We start from the raw sequence: 23,873 nt of genomic DNA on the forward strand, positions 1-23,873 counted from the left end.
TAGATTAAGAGAAGCACTATGTTACCTTGATTTCACTCGCAGGATGCATTTAATTTATGTCTGTAATCTGGGGTTGTGTACGCGACAAGACGCGAAAAATTTCGCCTCTCTCGCATAGTTTGTTAAATTATGAAGGAACGAGAAACACCTCTCGTAGCGTTTTCGTCGAGGCGAAACTAGAATGCAACTGAGAAACAGTGAATTTAACTGCGCGCTTGGCAATAAAAGCGGAAAAAGATTGCCCTTGCAACATTGAAAATTTCACGCGTAACCGCATCAATTTTATCGGCTTTATAGAGATACTAACAATGAATTTTTTTAGTTTTACGTTATTTGATTCTATGTTTATTTTCAGAAAATACCCGATCAGAGACTTGCCTAGCAATATTTAACAAACTATAGCAATATAAATATATCAGTATGCAAATCTTTTTTTTTACTTCTCAGAAAATTGAACTGTTAAATTTTAACTAAGGCAGATGTGTTAGGAAATATATATATTTATATATATATATATATAATAGTTTTTGTTAAATTATATGTTTTATGAAATTATCATTTTTCATAGAGAATTTGTACATATTACATTAATTTTCTTTTTACAATTTATTTCTGATGGGAAAAAGTGAAAAGGAATAATTCATATCTCAAAATTATATGAATGAAAATAATATTTTAGAAGAAGAAGTATTAAAAATATATAAAATATATAAAAATTGTTATTTTTATAGTAAGTATTTATGCAGTATAAAGTTCAAAAAAGTTTATTATATAATTTATTTTACGATAATATTTTAATTAAATTATTATAATATTACAACTACATTGAAATGTGTTAATATACAGTTGTTAATGTACTTTATGAGCAGTCTCATGAATTGCACGAAATGTAAATTCACGTTTTGATTATAATATTTATTAATCTCATTTGATGACAAAGTTCCTCTTTCACAAAGTTTCCGAAATGTTCTTTTGCCTCGAGCATTTCTTGAGGAACATGTTCTTGGATCAAATATGTCACGCTTTCGAAACTGCAATTAACGTTGGCCAGGAACGAGTAATTGATTTAAAAGTTTAGATATCTTGTATCTTACCTAAATAATAATTTCATAGAAATACATTGATTAGAAGAATATATGTATAATTCCCATTTTATAAAAAATATTTATGCATTTACATATCCGAATATTTTTCGTTTTCTTGTTTGAATGATAAAAATCGATTAAATTACAATTTAATGTCTCTACTTTAATTGTTAAAATTGGATACTAATCGTTAAAATATTGCGCAGTCAATAATAATTTTTCATGAAATTTGTTTTGTTTAAACATTTATGCGCATAAATTTATATTAGGAAAATTTGTATAATGTGCATTAAACACAAATTGAGATAATGGTAAATGAAATATTATTTATACATATTTTAATCATTAACACGATGTTTAAAACATTCAGTCTACAATGAAATATGAGCCGATATCCCATTAAGCTACTTTACAAGCCGAATCAGAGAGATTTATAGTATACTTATCCATGTAGTGCATGCGCGTGTTTTAAATGTAAATTGCTCAATAAGAAGGATTAATTGATAGTGACGACAAATGAGACGTAACGAGGGAATCGTAATTTCTAGCTTTTACCGAAAGCAATTTAGATAATTGCGGCGTTTACATTGTTTGTTTAAAAAGAGTTATCGCATTGTCTATACCAAAATTTTATTTCGCGGCTATTCAAGTAATTAAATTCACGGACCGTTGCATTAAATTTAATTAATTAATCTACCATACACACTCGAAGGAGTGCGCAACGCGGTCGAAGCTACAGTTCGCTATTCGAAATACGAAGCTTAATTGTAGTGGAGTTCTCTGCGAGTTTCGACATAGTCATTAATCAAAACGTTCGGTCGTCAACTATACGAAATTCGTGGCGTCGCATCGCGTCGTTCGAAATATAATTTTTTTATTCTACACACTGCAAAATACTTCTCCTCAATCAATATACAAGATTGAATTAAACTCCATATTTTACGTTCTGTTAAAAGTTCTATCCGTAGTAGTCAGAAACTTTATAAATTCATTTATAAACAAACATGCGATAACGTTCACTCTGAAAATGCATTATGTGCGTATAGATTTATGTGTGAATAAAATTGTTGTACACAATTTTTTATCTCTATTCATTTCGGTTGTAATTGATAGAAAATATCAAATTTCAAGATTTATATCATATGATGCCTGTAATGTCAATTTCGATTACTAATATGCTGCTCGACTGAATAAAAGTTCATTAGAGAATATTTTGTCCAGCTTATTAAGTATATGAATAAATCGAATATTATTTCTTTCCGCGATGTTGGTAATTTTGATATAATATGTTTTTATATTACAATGAAATGCACATAGAAAGTAAATTACTCGAATGTGCAATAAATACAAACGAGTCGTAATTTTCGATCTTTTCAACAGCATTTACGATATCTTTGTTTCTATTTGATTTGTTGCAAATATGATTCTGTACAATTTTCATAAAAATTATTAGACTTTTAAAATCTACATACATGTGTACGATATAAAAGAGACAGGAATAGACATACAAGAATAAGGAATAAGAGTAAGAATTGCGTTATAAAAATAATAAAACGCATAAAAAATTTTGAAAAATCGCATTAATATGATTTCAAAGACAAAAACCTTCATATGCTGTATTTATAATCCTCGCGAAAGGTTACAAGTCGTTATTATAATTATAGCACAAGACTTTGTAAAGCATTCCACTTGCGCTTCAACGACCAGAAATCGATCGACATCCCACGTGACAGATTTTATATATGATTATTTAAAAATATATAAATTGCGGTTTACGTTTTCTGATATTTTAAAATATATCTAAATAAATGATTAAACAAAAAGTTGTCGATCTTATAATTAATAACATGTGAGATAAGAGCGCGTTGCATTGGTTGAAAAGCAGTGTAGAGTTGTGTTAAACCTGTACCTTTTTTATATTTATAACGCATCACATCCTGGAGATGGTAAAAAGAGCTTTTCACGAACGCTTCGTTTAACTTTTCATGAGCACGTTAAACCGGAAGCTTGCGCTTATTTATGGTGTGCGCGATCCTATTAATACGTGAATACATGCAACAGTCACGACAAAGTATACCGCAGAAATGGCAGTAGTTCACCTTCCCTATTTTAGAACTGCGCACAAATCTTACTTAAATGCAGTCATTAATTAACGTGATATTAAATAAATGAGTTCACATATTAATTATACTCATATCTTTTTACAACATACATCAAAGTCGAACTGCTTAAACATATATTTATTTATGTTAAACAATAATTATCTTAAATTTGAATATTTTTTTTTATATTTAATTTTACAATCTTCAAGCTTACTAAAATTTTGCAAAACTTTAGCAGAAATATAATAGATATTAGTATAATAACCATGCTTTTTCATTTCACTGTAATTTGTTTTAGTCGTCCAAAAACTGCTTTCTTTGCTACGCTCGAGAAATAATAGATTCAGTTCCAGTTTTCTGCCCTCTTTTCAAAAATTACAAACGCCACGTTTCTTTCTCTCATTGTCCCACTTGCATATAGAAAAGATATGATCGCTACACGTTTGTTCTGGGCAAGATCGCCGCGATCATCGTATCCTTACGTATAAATGCGTGCTATTCCTACAATCACGTGTTGAGAAAGCTCGCGTGACCTACGCATAGAGATACATTGCTGCACGCACATTGTGTATGCCAACGTAAACGCATTACCGACGCACTAATATATGTACTATATATACCGCATGTAATACACGCGCGAGCGTAATCCCACGAGGCGGCGAATAACGGTGTTACTCGTACGAGAGCGTCTACACACACAAGAGAGAGAGAGAGAGAGAGAGAGAGAGAGAGAGAGAGAGGAAGCTAGATAGATAGAGAGAAGGAGAGAGAAGAGGCTTTATTAAGCGGTCGAGCGAGTAGAGGGCGAGTGGCCGCAGAGCGGAATCCAGTCGTCTCTGCGGTGTCGTCGGACTCGAGCATATGGACGAGTGCTGCATTATACAATAAGCAATGTTTTGCGCGCGCTATACCAGATATTGTTTGCTTTCGTCAGCATAACACCATCACTGATGGTTTTCAAACAACTCGCAATAGTACGAAAAATGATAATCAGGCGTCGCTCGTGGTGTTTCTTAAAAATATACATATTTTTTTTATATTTGCTTGGGTGCTGGAATTATTATTTATTAACTCGTGATAAAAAATGAAAAAGTAACGACATTTAAAATAAGTTAGTTTACAATGCATTTTGCTTCGTTTCACAGTTTAATTCCTTTCCTTTTGATACTGGAAGTATTTCTTCAGACAAGATTCCGTATTAATTTTCTGAAGGAGAGTATAGTATTTTTTTGTAAAGTATTTTTTGTAATAATAAAACTTGTACTTCCTGTTACATATATTAAATTTTTTCTTGAATAAAAAAAGATAGAAATGTGTGGGTGATTAAATTTAATCATTGCCGAAATATTTCATTTAAATAATGACCGACCCTTCTACTCCACGTAATAACGAATTAGGTTTTATGATCGGTGACGTGATTCATAAGATGGACTTGTTCGATATAAGTGTGTCGAAAATAATACAAGTCATTGTCCTCATTCTGTTGCTTATAGAATTGAAAATTTATTCATCGTCAAAATAATTATTTGCATATTTATTGGACTCGTATGCAAAGGATGATCAGAAAAAAATGGTATTGTTTCTGATATGTATTTCTGCACTATCGCACATGTGCTGTGATTGCTATGTTTAATTTAATCGTGTTAAAGTAATTAACGTGTATTTATGAATAATTTTGTGATGATTTAACACAAAATGTTTCGATAGAAATTATTATAATATTTATAGTACAGAAAATTTTGCGAAGAATAACACTGTAAAGTGTACTGAATGAGAAATATGCATTTCTGGCAACGTGCGTTACATTTGGCAAGTACCATTGAAACTGTAATAGAAATATATATAATAGAAATATAATAGATGAACTTGCATTTCTCTGCCAAATTTCATTAGATCCAATATCGCGGTCATTAGCACATCCATTCATTATCATTTCCATCATTATCTATATTTTCTATATTATGCAGCTTTAGTTTTGCTATTTGTCATAAACTAAGTATTGTCTTAAATATCGGATTGAATTGTGAGAGCAAATTATTGTTCCGAAAAAAAGGAAAAGAGGAAGAAACTGGAGCTTCGAATAAATTTTTAATTCTTGGCCAGAAACTTTTAAGTTGACATGTTTATAGAATTGTAGCAATAAATATTCGGAGATATTATTTATGATTTGACATTCTTAACAATTTTGTCCCTGGTAAAGAAACTTGCGATAGTAGTATGTTAATATTATAAAGTGGAAATGTGATAGAGCTATATTTTTATTTGAACACTTTAATAAACATTATAGATATATGTTTCCGATATCTTGGTAATACAGAAAAGCGTAAAATATAAGGATATGAGAATATTTCCGCGACTGCTTCAATTTATCGATATTACGATAAAAATTTATAGATATACTTACAGCAATGAATTACGAAAACGTTGAGAGAATAAAATCTATATTGGTTGTCATCCTGACACATTTACGATTAAATCGTTTTTCGGCGAGATATAAGCTTTTGCTGCAAGCGCAGAATGCTTGTATAGAGCTTTACGCGCGCAATCAACTCTTTGCGTTATACAGAGAACGAGCGAGACGGACAGCATGGATGGGTGTCGGCGCTTTTAAGGCTTTTTATTCGCCCATCCATGGTGCATTCACCGCTCTGCGAAAACTACTTTTCCGTCTGCATTTTATCGAATTTTAAAATACGCCGTGAATTTTCGATATCGAGCATTTTTCGATTATTGTGATAACGTCTGTTTTGAGATTTAATGTTTTGTGACATTTTATAATTATGATTATTGTAATATGTTATAGCTGAATATTTGTGTGTATTTTTTATAAATGATATATCTCGATCATCTCAAAGTATAATAATAATAATAATCGAAAAATATATTGAAGAGTTTTACTCGTTTTTTAAAATTTAAATTACAGTTATGAATATATATATATATATATATATATATATATATATATATATAAAATATATTGAAACAATAGTAGTTTTTTTATTAATGCCATTAATTTGTCTCAAAACATTATTATTTTTATCTTTTTCAATAATAAGCTTGAATTTTTACATGTAATAATATTTCTTTTATATAATTCACATATTAATATAATACTTTATATAAATATTGACATTTTCTCGAATTTATCTTCCGATAATGGAGGATATCCGTTCATTTACAAAAAATTAACAAATTCGAATAGAATGAACATGTAAAAAAGCGCAGACGATTAACATTTCGACGATATTTATTGCACGTGTTTCTTTGATTCTGTCTTGAAAAAATTACGGAAAACAGAAATGTTTTGTCAATTTTTGCGAGATAATTTTCGATTAATTAAGATTCGATTAATGCGTAATTAGATTTTGGTAATTACAGAATACTCCATCTGTGAATATCAGAACCGAGATTATTTTTAGATTGTTTCAGGTTAATGCCCACATTTTAATTAAATTATTTACATTGCATTGCACGTGACTTCTCTCTCGCGTTTACAAATTACGTATATACGTATCATTATTTTACAAAAACGTTTAAAAATGTTAGAATTTCTCGAAATGCATTTAACAGAGAGAACGTTTCCAGAATTTGTTACGAATCTAGCGCAATTAGTAAGTGATGTAATTTATCTGTGTAAAGTAACTGTTAGCGTGTATCTTTAATTGACTCGCCGATCACATTTTTCCGATCTGCTATAATTAATTGAATGCATGATGTCGACTGCGCAAACTCGTGACAATTGGATACGCATCGCTGATTACGCACCCGAAATTGATACAATTTTAGAAATTTTAGCTGCGTTTAACAGACGTGCGTGCGTTCCGCATATACTCTATTCTTAGTTTCGTTTCCGAGAGAAGTCTCACTGTAATTGCATTTGAATCTACGACGACAAGCGCGTCTTCGGGTTTGTACCGAATCTCTAGATTGTAATCGAAGAAAGCCGTCTTTCCTGAGAGAAGAGAAAGGAGACCCGCCTTTACTTTCCGTCTTCTCATCCGTGTTGAATCGCGGCTGAATGACTTTTGTCTTATTGCCTCTAATTGGCTTTGATGTCAAACGCGACTAATTAAAGTTTCCAATTGCTCGCTGAACTATTATTGTCACAGAGCTCGATAAAACAAATAGTTGACGACTAAATGGGCTAGCAAAATTGAAACCACGGGAAACGAGAATGTACCTGTGTTTGACATCCATTCATCTCTTTGTTTAAAAAAGTGAAACATGAAATTAACTAAAAATTTTTAAGAGTTTATCACGCATTAAATCATCTATTAATATTTGAAACTTAATTTTACACGTATCCATGTTCTTCTTAATCATTTGAATCTTACGCGAGTATCACAATTTTCAGACATTCTATGCAATATATCAAAACTTTTATGGTTTATAAAAGAAAAAAGAGAATATATATCTATGTAGTGAATAATATATATCTGTGTAGTAAAATAATATACATATATAGAGTTGTTATTTTATATAATCAGAGTCGTGTGAGATTTTTGACAAAGCTGATCGTAAAAGGACATGGACGATGCTGTTAGGGATTAACGAGCATTTAACCCTTGTATGAAGAGGCGAATAATAGAGACCCGGAACGAGACTCTCCGCTCTCTCGTTTCGTAACTCTCTCTCGATCAGGAGGGACAAGGATATTCTGACAACGATGGGCATTGCCTTTATGGTTTCTGATGCTTTGTAGCGCGAAATTCTGTCTGCTATCGAGCGTGGTTTTGAATTTAGCGATTCTGTCGTATTGTGATTCCGTCTGCTCTTGAAACATAAACCCGTGCTAGATCGGCGTCGATTTAACACTTAAATGACACGGTATCAATATACGGTAACTGCAAATTCTCTGTCGTTTTCTTAATTATATCTTTAGTATTGTATCTTTGTCATAAAAGTAAATACATTAATATTATTTAATTATTTTAACCTTTTATCGTGATTATTTTTCTATAATATTATTTAGTTATTTTAATCTTTTATTGTGATTATTTTCTTATATATAAAATTATAGAATTAATATAATTAATAAATATTAATATTATAATATTTATTAATATTTATTACAATATTTATTAATAAATATTAATATTATAATATTAATTCTATAATTTTTGTCAAATACTCTATTTATTCAAATAAATTATGATAGTGCATATACATTGTAGCGAAAAACATAAAATGTAGAAGGTAGCAAAGCAGAAGCTAATTATTTTTCGCGTATGCTGGTTAACAAAGTGTGTGTTGTAAGTTGTCGCGCATAAATGATCATGTTCAGACACCTGACGAGCTTCTGGTCAGTGCGGCAGAAATGTATCCGGAGTTTCAAGTTGGCAACCAGTGGCCAGGTAATTGGAGAACGGAAAACAAAGTGGTATCACCATGGCAACACCCCAGCATCCCTTGACGGCAGGGATGCCGCCGCCGTCGTCGCTATCATCATCCCCGTACCCAGGGCAACGTGCCCTCGCCGCTACAACCCTTATTTCATCTGTGCACTTTTCTGCCCGTCACTTGCACTTGTACGCCGCTTAGAATAGGTATACCGTGCGTAAGGAGACCGCGCGCGCAGGTCTTTATTATTCCGTTAGCTATGATTTATGGCGCGGAAGGATGCAGAAGCGGCTATATAACACGGTAACAGTGCGATATCGTAACTCGCGGCACAACATTGTTGTGACGAGTAACAAATCGCCCGGCGTCTTTCACATTATCGTTACGAGACGCAACGCGTATCTCCTCGACGCATCTTCCGTACGCTTCGCGCCGTGCGAATATTCTCGTTAGTATGCAGCGAGACTAATGTGAACAGGCAATTTCTCGTGTGCATCGTGCAATGTATATGTGCATACGATACGTCGATAATAGTTATGGTCGGAATTATTCATAGTTTCGCACAGACTTTTTAGCTTTTATTCTTATTAAAATTAATAACTTGTATCAAGTGCAACTGAGAAATCGAGTGCACTATGATAGTGATTAGAATTTTTTCATCCTTTTCAGAGAAAAGAGGGAGAATATATTTAAGAAATCTTTTTCTTCTATTTCTCTCTCTATAATCGCCGAACTATACCTCGGGTTAACCGATTGTGGAATTGTTCGGCACGGTTCAGGACTCGCCGACAATGACGCGTGTCTATTATTGCGTCGGATGCGCCTGTTGCATCGAAGCAATAGCAGCAATATCGAGTTCTAGCGCCTGGTCGAGCGACATTCGAGTTCATTTGTCCGGTCGCCGCAGATCGATTAGGCCATGTATTATGCTCACTTTCCCTTTTGGATTGTTTCAGTGGTGCCTAATAATTAATTTTCTCTCTGTTTATACGAACATTCGTCAGCGTGTAAGTCCATGTCGAGTTTCACTCATCTGGAAGAATCGCTATTGATGTTTGCCAAGTAAGAGGCAAGCTCGCGTCTTTTATCTACTTTATCATGATGAAAGGCAGCCGATTATGGCTGAATCCACATATTTTCTGGACATAGTCGGCTTTATACCGGCATTAACTTGATCCATAAATTATAACACGCATGATATGATGTGTCCCGTAAATTGTATAATTAATGATAAAGTATAAAGCATGAATAAGTATAATATAATTTTAAAATAATGATATCATTATCCATATTCCTAATGTCTCTATAATTGTAAATTTTTTTTACAATCTCTTTTATAGGTCTTAATTATTATAAAAAGGAGAATTGGTGGAATATAAACCCTTTAATATATAATTCAATATATAATTTTTGTAGAATTATTTGTATATTTTTTATAAATAATATTAATTATATATTTAATATTAATTGATTTTTATAATATTATTCCAATTTCTCGATTGTAAATTAGGTCGATTAACTCGCTTATTGAAATTATTATGATTTTGTTCAATAATATTTAATATGTATTTTATGCACAATTAATGATTTACGCGATAACTAGTAATTATCGGTCATTGAAACTCCAAGTTAGTAAATATCAATTTATGTAGAGAGTTTTCGTTAAATCCTTTTTATACAATTTTTATTATTAATCTCTGATTAAATAAGCATCTATTCATTGTCTTAATTTATATGCGCATTAACTAGAAGCTTTATTGCATTCTAATTGGAAGTTATAAAATCTGTTATGGACATGTCAGTCACTTTTGTTTACAATAATTTTGCGACTAATTTATTATCAATGATAATAAATTATCAACGATATTCCAATGATATTAACTTTTTTTTAATGCACTTTCTCCTTGAGATTAATTGGATTAACTTGCAGTCATTTTGTAATGAGAATTAACTTAAATGAGAGTTATCCAATTATTTATTCGTTATTATAAGCTATTAAAACTTCATTTAAAGGCAGAGTTTAATTTTTAATTATAATGCAAACTTAGTAATTAATGAAATATTATATAATTTACGTAATTTAAATTTTATTCTAATTTTTATTGACATGATAATTTAATAATTTTTTGTCGCTGCAATTTGTGCGTTCCTTTTTCTTTCATTATATATTTTAATTATACAATACATTGCTAATAACATAATTACGTGAATTAGAAGATTGCATCAAGATCGATTTATATCTTTCCTCTTATTGTTAGCGAGAGTATAATTTTCGTCTAAGATGTTACACATTTTCGAACAATGGTGAATACGGTCTATTGCGTTAATATTGCTATTGTCTGCAGATGTAGTGCAATAACTCTCGATCGGTTTTCGTCACGCGTGAATAGGCCTCCAGGAACAGCGGAAGTGTTTTGTGGCGTCAATTATTCCACTTTAGCATCGAAGCCGATATACTCTTTCTCTTCCTTTCGTGAGATAAATGGGAAAGTCCTTGCGGGAGATAAAGCAGAACTTATTGCACGTGTTTCACTTAAAGAATAGAATTTTGTCTATCTGATTTAGGGAAGTGCAATCATTATCATAAATTACTAGAATGTCAGATCAAAAATGTAACTAAAATAGCATTTAACTTTTTTACAGTAACTTTGACATAAAAAATAAGCAATGCGTTTGAGATTATGAAACTATATTTTAATTTATTTTCTAATCTACTTTGTATTTCTCACGTATGTATTAAAAAATTTTGTCGCAATTATTGTGCTCGTTTTTTTCGAATTGATTTTATTAATAATAATCAAGCACGCATTTCTCCAAATTACTTTATCACGCATTGTCATATCGTAGACTTACTCTTTAGCTGCGATGTTTATTTTAATATAACTTCTCGACTATCGCGGAAGAATTAATGATTCGATGAATAATTAAGTTAGATTTGTTCCATGTCGCACTCCGAAAGTCGCTCTCTTCAAAAGAACGATTTGCCCTCCCTCAAGAATGTTCCAAGAATCCCGAAGGGGTGCTTAAGGCTGCCGTAATGGGCCGCTTCTACCTTACACCCGCAAAACTGCCCTACCGCACGTTATCGGCCATTATTCCCCACGGGGGTGTTTCTCAGAATCGCCGTTCGACAGCGTTCAACCGTGGACGACGCACTTTTCTTCCGTCATATTTCACCCTCGTCGCACTTTTTCTCGAGTTATACGCGGGGCTTTTGCATTATGCATCGTGTAAGATGGGTGACGACGCGGGCAAGGGCAACATGGGTTGTTTATGGCTGCGCTTATGAGAGAATTTCTCTTTTCCTTTGCGATAGTCTAGATATTTTCTTTACGAAGTAAATTTTAAAGTAGATTTTATTGACATTTTTTCGGCAATACTAATATTCGGATATGAGTAAAATACTAATTATTTGGGTGGAAAATAATTTTTCTTAATTAAATCCATTTTTTCATAGCTTATAAATAAGTAAAGCAATCGTTGCAAATATTTTTTTTTAATATGTTGGAATATTTCATCAGCGTTTATTAAAATAACAGATTTTTATTAATTAGTTTCTACAATTTTTATTAGAATTGAATTATTCGAAACGTATCAGATTTTTCTTGCAATATGCGATTGTGTTTTGATTTTTTATTTGATAAATTGCACAGATTACTATATGTATTACAGTTTTTCCTGTTTGCTGCAACGATTGTGCTCGTGCGGAAAAGCGTCTCTCGAGACGCAAGAGGGCAGTAACTACTGTATTATGTACTAAGGGCGCTGCAAACAGAGGAAGATAGTAGATGGCCGATAAGCGCAGGTTGAAAGGGCGTATTCAGAGAACGGTCTTTTTAAAACCGACTCTTTCCTCGACCATAGTGCGATAAGGATATCGTCGAAAGCAAGACGAATGCCTTGCTTCTAAATATAGAATTTAGTTTTACTCGGTTAATTTTATCTTATTTTTAATTAAATGTATTTGTTCATTTTTTGCACGAGTTTTGTTTTTATTATAATAGTAAAGGATCATTGTCAAAACGTGAATTCAATTTATCTTGGTCACGTTTATCTATAAATAAAAATATTGCTTTTAAGAATTTTGCTTACATAATTATTACGTAAGCTTACATAAACTTTTGACAATGTTGTTAAATTTCGACTGTTATTTGTCTTATAAATTTTTCCTAATATTCGATACATCCCTCGTGGATATGAAATACCGGTATTTATTTGTTTTCATTAACATCTGATTATTTGTTGCAATATTGATTTTACAAACGTACGTTTGACGCGAGTGATTAGTTTGCAATGGATTTTGGCATCAATATATCTCTTGTTTTTACTTTCTGTCGGCTAAAATTGCTATGACACATTTCGCTTTCTGCTTCGGCGTGATTGGATAAACGTTACGGAACAACGCGATGAAAAATTCGCTAAATTATCTATGGGGTGCCGTGTTGTCGAGTATTGATTTTATGTTGATATGAGTTGTGCTGCTGTCTGGCAATAAAACCAACTGGAAAATAGAAAGAAGATGGATAAAAAGTGAAATAAAAAATGTTTTTTTCTTGTATAAGGATTTGTACGGATTGAAGTATTATATTCAAAAATATTTTAATAATATTTGATTACTTTTGTTTATTACTGAAATATAAATTAATACATAAAATTATTTAATCTTTGTTAAAACTTTGATTTAAATAATTTTAAATCTATTCATTTCTTTATATAAATTCTCGTATATTAATCAATATATTTGAAAAGAACAAAAGCGTATTATTGTATTATATAAAATCATTGTGTATTCAGTAATCAGATTATTTATAACGTGAGTGTTATACTTAAAAATGTGTTTTATTCACACAATGCTTTTGTCGTATATTATTATATTACCGTTTTGCTAACATTTATTTTGACAGTACAATTTGTGCATCGTTATGAAAATTTAATTCTGTTGCGAAAGAGAGATGAAAATGGGAGATTGCATTTTTTATCATCGAAAAAATTTGCATAAAAATTGAGCGGAAGTGTTAGACACGATTTAGCACCTGAAAAAATATGTTTCTATGAAACTTTTTATATGTTGATTTATTCTACTTCACGCGTTGTAAAAATATGCAATTGTTGAATAGTGTGTAAATATAATGTTACATAAAAATATTTGTTATATTTAATAAATGTGCGTTTTGCCAATTTAATATCAATCTTTCATTTGCAATAAAAATTATAACCGAATATTTGAATAGAGTGCAAAAAATTATAAAATGCAAAAGATTATAATGATTTTTCTTTTAATTTAGATAATTTTATATATCATTTGCGGCGAAATTGTAGCTTTTGCGAAAAAATACATCTCTATTTGTTTATAAACAACGTTATCACTCGAGCTCCTATCCTCGCTTCTATCGATTGATAACATTTTTTTATTTTAAAGAAGTATTTTTTAATTAAACTTGAAGAAGTGTGTTTTAATTTCTGAACTGTAATATGTAAAATATGTAGTATAGATTTGAAAAAGAATCATGATTTTTCATATTGAATAAACTACTGGATCAATGGTCGTTTATTCGTTTCCATCCTTACAGACGCCGATAAAAGGGTTGAAACCTAGCATCCCTTGTCGGTAAACGTGGAAACACAGGCCACCTACGTACTATTGAGAAAACGGAAAATCTAGATAACATATCCCAGGTTGATACTCTTGCATCACGTGGATAAGATTAGTTTGTACCACGTGCAAATAATTATCAATTTGCAAATTTACACTTATTTAAATATCCATTCTCGAACATATACTTGTTGCACAGAATTAATAATTTTAATATCATGACTTTGTGAAAATAATTATTATTTTTAATGTTATTTTTAATGTAAAAGTGACATATGATATAAAAGGGCTTTTTTATTAATATTTTGGCTAAATGACTAAATGGCATAATGTGAAAAATTCAATTTGTTCTATTACGATGATTCATACGTGAATCGAGTATTTCTGTACAGAAAAGTACACTTTATATTAACGTAAACTTTTTTTTGTTGCAGCAAAAAAACAAAATGGTGCTGCTTTGCGGACAAACAGTTTGGGGTCGGGAGCGAGGACGCCGCCTTTGGAGAGAAAAAGTAAATTTTCGGCACTCGGTAGACTCTTCAAACCCTGGAAATGGAAGCGGAAAAAGAAATCGGATAAATTTGAAGCCGCTTCGTTATGTGAGTACAAGTGTGCTTACAGTACAAATAATTTAACGTAAAATTAATTTAACGTTTGCAGTTGAAATGGTACTTAAATCGGCAGCGTATACTGTAATAGAGAGAATTTAACAATGAATTATAGCGTCGTATTTCTTTTATATTTGACATTATTATGTCACAGAAAATATGTCTGCGTTTTAAAACAATAAATGTTATTTTACTTTAATACACGTTTAAATAAAATTTAAACACGACGGAATGCACATTAATTCAAAACATTTTAATCGTCTCTTCTAGAATTGCACGTTGCCGTTTTAAACATTTATCGCATCCGATATCATATTGCGAAAATAATCATGCCATTCAAACAGATAACAGAGCAAACAGACGTATAATAACGTTCGCATTCGTTCTCTTTACTTTTGTTAATAGCGCTCGAGAGAAAAATCTCGGTACGTGCCAGCAGAGATGAGTTGGTGCAGAAAGGGATATTGCTGCCCGTGATACGATCGACATCGTTTCCTGAAAATGGTGAGCCTCTTTTCTTTATATAAATATAATAATTTATTGCCTACTATAACTTATTTTATTTTTCGATTTTTCATATCAGTCTTTCGTAGATTTAACTGGGAATTTTCTTAATACAAATTATTTTTAGATAAATCGTGTTTTCCATAACAATTTTGCTTTCTAAATGTACCTTAAGTTCTATCATTTTTTATCATCTTTTTTTTTGATCATTTTTCTCATTGCATGAAACTTGAAAATTTGCGAATATTGAAATTTGCTGCACGCGCAGCAGACAGGCATTTCCGTTTATCTGGCGCGTCAAAAACAGCATCCGCCCTTTCGATAGACTGGACAGGAAACGAGAAACAGACTGCACAGGGTGTCGACAACTTGCCACCCGGTATAAGATCGTAATTGCGTTTTGCAGTCGTTACGATGATAGACGTGAACTCAATTTCCGCAGTCGCGACTAATTATGTCGCGTCAAAATGACGCGATTAATTGCCAAGCCGATTTCAAAGTCCGAGAGTTATGTTTCTTAAAATAATAATTTCTTATCATTGTCGCGACATAAATAGTAGCGTGTATTCGTTGGCGTTATCGCGATACGATAACAGTGCGATCTTTCTTATCGACGTTGTGCGAGAAGTTCCGAGTTGTTTCGTGTTTCGTTCGACGTGGAGCTAGTTGTTTAATATTGACGAGATTATATTTTTTTAAAAACGCGCATATTTGTGACACAGTGATTAATTTACATAAAGTTTTGAGAAATATTTCCAATTCTGATAGAAAATTAAAGTAAGTATTTTATAAGTATCTATTTTGCAAACAATGTTCGAAGAGACAGGACTAATTAGCGTCGAGAAAGCAGATTTCAAAACGCTTCTTTAATTCTTCTCGCCGTTCAAGGACTGTGAAATTTCTCGAGTGATTAACAAACGTGTTTCCTCGGTACTTGACACATAACAATAGTTATATCCCTCGTTAAGGAAACCTTGAGTTCTATTGATTCCGAAACTATTCCGTCATTAGTCATATCCTTATCCGAACAATCCAAACTTTATGAAGCAAATTTTGCGAGGGAGAGAGAGAGAAAGATAAAAAAGAGCGCGCAGCATCTATCTTTTACCCTTTGTAATTAAAGTATCTCGCTTGGTTTCGTCAGATTATCGTGAAAAGTTGCGAAACTTGTTGGCAGTAATAACGTAAAACTATTTATCAACGTACGTCATCCTGATGGTTACTACGAGAGAGATACATTTATTGAAATTAACCGTAAAATCGATGAAAACTTGGGAAAACAAGGATTTAAGCGAAGAAAAATTTAATGAAAAATATCGTGTAGAAATGAAAAATACCAACGATATCAAATGTCAGTGTGATATATGGAAACATCTCATTATCACTCGACATATATCTGCATCAAATATCAATGTTTCGAAATATTAATACGAAAAATTTTTTATATATAAATATGTATTTTATTTAATTAATTATTTGTTTCATTAATAAGTATAAATATAAAAATTTTGCTAAGATATATATACATATATTTTTTTTGTTTTATTTTTATTGTTTTTTTTTTCTTCTATACATTGTTACTTTTATATTTTCAAATATGTATTATTTTCATATAAAAAAATTTATACATATATATATATATATATATATATATATATATATATTATCCATATAATATAGATTTCAATATTTAGTACATATAATATAGATTTTAATATTTATTTTTTATTGAAACTAAAATTGATAAAGTTTTAAAATTATAAGAGCGGTAGATTATGCTGGATTTATATGTTTTCCTTTACTATGTGTATAACAAACTAATATATCGTAATCCTTTTTGCGGTGAATCGAATTAACGCAACACGACTAACATCCATAATTGTTGCTAACAATTGTCGTTACGCTTTAGTCACTGATTTCTTGTTTTCAAATTCTAACATGGAGTAAAATTTCGACTACACCGAGAATCTCTTGACCTTTGAAATTCTATCTAGGTCGATGTCCAGATTCTCCTACGTTGAATTAAATTCAATCCTTCTATAAATCCGATCCATCTATCCTTTGTATGCTTTGCATATGTATTCCGTTTTTTTAATATCTTATCTCGCAACCAACACCCTTATCGAAGAATAAAATTTCAAACATGTTTTAGGCACTGATTAATAAAGCTTAGCGTCTTTGCTTTTTCATCCTAAATATGTAAAGAAATTTGCCATGCAAATTTCTAATTGCTTTGGAAATTGATTCGTTCCTGGACGTTTGCGAATTAATTATGCTCGAGTGCCCGCCAGCATTCCTAAAAACGATGTTCCGCTCAAGAACCTCGTCTATCCGAATGAATTAATATTCAAGATCGAACCTTCTCTCGTTGTAGAAACGATAAATGAGTCGACGGACGTGCAAAAACCGCCGACGCCGCAGCAAGGGCCGCAGCAGCAGCAGCAACAGCTGCCGCCACTGCAGCAGCAGCAGCAGCAACAACCATCCGGTGGTATCGTGACGGGTGGCATCGGGGGTGGCGATGGCACCCCCGCGGCAACACCTACGTCCGCCGTTAACGTGCAGCAATCCCAACAAGCGGTACCTTCAGCTACACCGACCCCGACGACTGCCAACCCGCATTCTGCTGCAGGACCGCCCAGCAACAATCAACCGTCGCCCCATCCCTCGCCCCTCTATCCCGGGATACCGCAGCAGGCCGGACAGCCCAACGGCAGCACGCAAGGTAAGACGCGAACTTCGATATGATTTCGCTTCCTCGCAAAGCAGGAATGTGTTTCCGATTTCGGGTTTCCGCACGTATCACTTAGTTGCCTCTTGTATTGTCCGGTTAAACGCGAGCTCGCATGGTTTCATACTGATCGGCAGGCACGAACATTCACGCATAATTTCGTAATATTTGAACGTTAATAGCTTGCCGGTATTCGGTATACATGGTCGAATATCGAGACTCGATAATGTAATTTTATTATAGCAATTAAAGTTGTACTTATTTTCCATCGAGAACATGTCCTAATGACTGAAGAATATCGTTTCTATATAAGTTATCATATTTTTTTTTATTCCTTACAATATATTATTTACTTGATAAAATAAGAAATGTTAAAAATGTTACAGACGATATAATACAGTGACGTAAATGGTATTCAGTTGTGTTATTCTGGAAAATAGATTCTATCGTCTAAGGAAAACCAAATTAGGTAGATACTCTTGGGGTTTGTCGTGTATTAATATTACGTTCGCGCGCGGGATCCAGGGGAAATAAATCATTTATTTATACCTTATTTCATTTTTGTTACGTAATATTGAAGATTTCGATTGCGATAATAATATAAATTTGACATCATGTAGATTATCATGTTTGCATTGTGAAAAGAAACATTAACAATAAATGTGCCAATAATGTAACCAAATTTAATTTCGAGCTCATATCGACAGGAGCTCATTCTAATTTACGTTACATAATCTATTAACAATAATATACGAAAATATTTATAGAATAAATTCTATTTCATGATTATCTTTTTGTGATTTTTTTATAGTAGTTTTTCCATATTGCTTTATCTTGAATTTATTATCAATTTTTATCGAAACATTGTTATCACTTATATTATCGATTATATTTAACATATAATGAATATTTTGTAATATAATTTTCTTTTCGCAAAAATATTTTTATTATTTTGGGTTAGAAATATTAATGCGCAGAAGAAATATTTATTCTTCTTTAAGAGAAAAGTTTTTTGCCACATAATGAGTTCCGCTCTTATCGTATCGAGCGCCTAAAACGCTCATACATAACAATGTAAGTACAAGCGATGACCTAATTACAGAATGTCATGTACCGGAGGTAACATTAATGGACTACCAAGTACAATCGCGATACACATTGTGCTATATGACCGATTAAATTTATTATGAAATCTGCACCTCGTCTTTTTAATGATATCTTTTGCGTTTGATCTAATTCTACTTATAAATAAAGCTTTAATATGATTCGGTTACAATAACAGGTATTTTATATAATTCTCTATATTATATATATTTATCATATATATTTAAAATTTTACACAAAATTCATCTCTTTGAGAACAATGGTTCCATAATAAAATTACATATAAAGCTGCAATTTATGTTATATTTAAAAAAAAGGTAAAAAATTCAGTTTAATAAAAAATATAGAGAAAATGTCATAATCCTTGTGAAATGATTAATTATTTTTCAACATTTCGTTTATTAACGTTATTTCTATTTCGCAATTAATATTAATATTATTAATCATACTAGTATTATTAACATTATTTGTTACATACTAACATTTATTATTATTATTAATATTATATATTAATCATATATCTGTTAATATATATATATATATATATTTTTTTTATATACATATATATGTATATTGTGACCTCGATTTGCATATTTTTGCAAAATGGCACAACCAATATATTTTTAACTTAATTGAATGACAATCCGCGAAATAAATAATGATATATGGACGCGTCAAAATAGAAGAAGCCAATCTCAGTCAGTAATCTCTTTAATCTGATATTGATTTTCTGTTCGTAACATAAAATTTATTTCTTGCACTGAATTTCTTTAAAATTTCGTTATCTTAAGATCGAATAAAGCGTATCCTAGCTCTAGCTCTTCACGTATTGAATTTTTTAAAAACATGTATTTATTTTAAATTTTAAATATAGGTCGAAGTTAATTTTAAACATATTATATATTAATAAAAATAGAATATATATAAAAGTAATTAGTTAAGAATTTGATTAATGCTTATTTAAAGTTTTCATGCTTCCAATAAAAATCGTTTGTATATAATTATTTTTTAATAATTTTTAACTGCGTGATGAAAGATATTATTTATAACAAATATATTTATATTTATATTTTTTTTTATCGGTTATTCCATATTTCACAATTAAATCTCAAGATTAAATATAAGACAAGCAATAGCGTGTTTGCACGTAACAAATTAGCTTTTGCAAACAATCCAATTCTTTATATCGCACGTAACTAGTTGATATATATTTAGATTGGACAAGGTTGGTTTTCGTTATCAGGTTTCTTCATTGATCTAAACTGAAGCCGTAAAAACACGTTATTATCGAATTTGTAATGCGATATTGCAAGTCTATTTCTCCACAAACTTCGCAGAAGCTTATATTTTCAACTCTCTCAACATTACAAGTCTGATATTTGAGGCTGACATTGACTTTCGTAAAGAGAAGCTTCCGGATAATTTTACGAAGATAATTATGTATCTTTCGCACAGCAGATATTTATTCATCGATTTTAATTTAAGTTTAATTAGTTCAATTAATTTCTTAGGGTAACTTAAATTTGCGTGGATAAACAGTTTTCTTGTAGTATCGAGCATAAAATAATTTGAGTGCTATCATTTATAACAATGTAATACGCGGATAAAATAAATAGCAATATAAAAATAGAATATTCAATTTATTTAAATTTACGAAATTATTATTATACTCATACATATAAAGAAATATATGTTTATTCAATCATATATATATATATATATATATATATATATATATATATATATATACACACGTAGATCGCATATTATATATATAATATATACGCATAGATGTTTCGTCGTGAATTTAATGATTTTCGAATTTGTGATGCGACATTCACCAGAGAAATGTGATAATAAATTTGTATTTTTTTCGTACATATAGCGCGAATGTGTTTATTCGACGCAAGAGAGTATCGTAGGGAGATGCATTTTTATATCTCTCCCGTACATACATCCGAGCTTTTTAGCTTTCTGCTTTCCGAGCTCAATGGTGACGCGACTTATTTCAAAAGGAAGTGCAAAACCGTGCTCCCGAAGATATTTTGCTGCAGCGGGCGTAATATTTCAATGGCACCAGTGCGGACCCATCGGGCGCATTTTTCTCGCGCGCGAAGAATCAGAGACGTCGCGTGTCGCTGGCTGCGACGCGACGTTCTCGCGAATGCATTAGGACCGATGCAATAAACCTCTAGCACCTGTTACCGGTGACAGGTTATTTCATGGCAAGGAGTTAAGGGCCAGCTGTCACGACGAGGCAGATCGTTAATTCGATGGGAACGCAGCGACTACGCAAAATCAATGCTATGCGTTCTACGATATGTCCCATCTTAATTTGTATCGATTGTTTCTTCTAATTCTTTTTTTATTTTTTTTTTTTTTTTTTCCAGAAATTATCGGAATCTTTTTTTATCGATAAAATCATATTTACAATATTCCAGTATCTATTTATACGCAATATTAAGTATGATTATATCGAGAAATAGAATAGCAAAATGTGTGAAATTGAATATTTGTTCTCCTCGAATGCTTTTTTAAAAATAATTATAATTGAAACAAAATACAATAAAATACGTCAATTGAAAGTACAATTTTTTCTTCTTATAAAATGATTAAAAAATAATTATAACTAAAAATGTTCAAAAGTATAACGATACGATGTTATTGATTCAATTCTCGATATCATAAAAAGGTGATTTTTATATCAAACAAAGATTATATGATTATTTCGTGCGCTAAGTATAAATGTGTAAATGTAAATTATATATCGTGTAGATTCGAATAAGAAGTAGGACTTTCTCAAGGACTTTTAATGGTGTGCATATACATATTTCTATTAAAACCTTTACTCGGTGACTTATAGACCCTCGAAACTTGTATTTTCAAAAGACCGGAATTTGAATGGCCACCATACACGTGTATATCACGTACGCTCGATAATATATTTGGAGTTCAGCGAGAGCTTGAATAATGACGGACTATATCGGAATTAATACATGAGGATGGGTCTCTCGTTTCATGTTATACTTGTATGCCGTCCAAGCAGTTTTCGGACATTAATCTCACACTTCTGTTAGTCCGTGTAAATATTATCGAGATCAGTCCGTTTTTGTCGAGCGACGAAAATGAGAAAAACCGTAGGAAAGATAAATCTGCAATAATTCTCGCGAAATTGACCTCGTTTTGCGCGTTGTTTTATTCATCGTTACTTTTTTATCGTGACAACAGTATGCGTGAATAAAAAATTTTTTATTCTTTTATTTACATTTATTTTGTATGATTTTCAATAATATTTCTTGTTACACGCATAATACCCCTTTCTTTTTTAACAGGTCTGTATTTTTAGCAAAATAATTAATATTTCTGTCACATCTCAAAGCTCTTTTGTGTAAAGCAAACTTTTATTATTTTTTTTTAAATTTAAATTTAACGTTTCTAAATATGTACGTATAACGATAAGCAAAAAAGAGAGCTTTAAACAAAATTTGCGGTACAATGCTCGCTCAAAAGCTTCCGCAAACGTGATGTCTTTTACCTGACGACGACATCGTGTTAGATTTTTTTCTCTTTTGGATGTTTCTTCGTCGCTAAACTTTGGAAAACGGCGGGAGGGTGCAAATTACACGTTCGTGACGAGGGCGACGGCAAACAGGGAGCTTCGTGTATACGCGCGGCCGAGCACGGCATTATTCGCCGTTCCTCGTTTGTCTCGCGGGCAAGAAACATAGGCGCAAACGGCGATCGATACATCCTACGAGCATCACGACTAGAGAAACCTCTTTCTCCCCCATTCCATCCTCCTATTTAAATCTGTCTGCGCTCCATGGAAAGGATTCAAGTTGGCGACAAAGTCACTGGATCGTTAACCGCACTATGTCTAAATAAGATTTAATTCTTTTTCGCACACGATCTATATTGTATCAAATCAAATTTTGATTTTTCAATATAAAAAAAATTTGTTTTTTAATTTATCGTCTTTATAACTGTACGATTATTATCGAAATATCTACGTCTGCCGGAATTGATAAAAATCGTAAAGTTTGATGGTCCATATCTTATAGATATTCGAGAATATTGTAAAATATGCGAGTTGATCTTGTTTTAGCGAAAGGGTCAAAACCAGAGAAATACGTGAAGAGCCAGCATAAATTGTTTTTTATTTGACGAGATATGAAATAAAAAAATAGACCGCCATTCGGCTGGAAGTTTCTGCTCCGTGGCGGGCAATATATTTTTTCATTTCCAAGCCGAGAGCCGACAACTCAACCGTGGCTAATGTCGCCGCACGGTCGATAGTCGCGTCAAGAATCGCGTCTAGATTCAATCTGTTCCATCCGTCCGTTTGCGAATATTCCTTATTTTCAGTTCTTTGTCACGTTTCTCCAAATTCTGTTTCATATGCGATAAATATATTTAAATAGGTGCGAGGGGAATTTTTTTTTTAAACATAAATTAATTTGTCGTTATCTTTCTCTTATTAATTTTCTTACTACGTGTAGCAATTTTTTAATTTGTGATTTAATCAATGATTCTTCGATTTCCTATTTATTCGCTCATAAGTACAAAAAAAAATCGATGCTTCAAATATTTAAAATATCAAATCTTTTATCGATGCATTAAGTGATCTTGAAATGTGTGTCTTTCTGATACTGTAAAATAGAGACACGAATGAAACGTTCAATAATTCAAACATCGAAAAACAAGAGTCATACTATTTCACTGGGAAAAGACTCGTGTTTTTCCAGCAGTATAGCCGTTGCGGTATAGTTTCTGTAACATATAGGCTCGCACTGCAAAGAGACGATG

The 23,873-nt window shown here is 31.7% G+C and overlaps 1 protein-coding gene across 9 annotated transcripts in view; it reads left to right on the top strand.

Moving 5' to 3' along the window:
• LOC105248017 (phosphatase and actin regulator 4B) overlaps positions 1-23,873 on the top strand; it is a 214,198-nt gene that overhangs the window by 71,784 nt on the left and 118,541 nt on the right. For all 9 annotated transcript variants that reach the window (XM_011252547.3, XM_011252550.3, XM_011252541.3 and 6 more), the window contains 3 exons: positions 14,555-14,719; positions 15,134-15,232; positions 17,607-17,957. In XM_011252547.3, coding sequence (XP_011250849.1) covers positions 14,555-14,719; positions 15,134-15,232; positions 17,607-17,957 — 615 coding nt within the window. The remainder of the gene's footprint in view (positions 1-14,554; positions 14,720-15,133; positions 15,233-17,606; positions 17,958-23,873) is intronic.

This window comes from Camponotus floridanus, unplaced genomic scaffold, assembly GCF_003227725.1.
Source record: "Camponotus floridanus strain SB8 unplaced genomic scaffold, Cflo_v7.5 scaffold39, whole genome shotgun sequence".
Lineage (NCBI taxonomy): Eukaryota > Metazoa > Arthropoda > Insecta > Hymenoptera > Formicidae > Camponotus > Camponotus floridanus.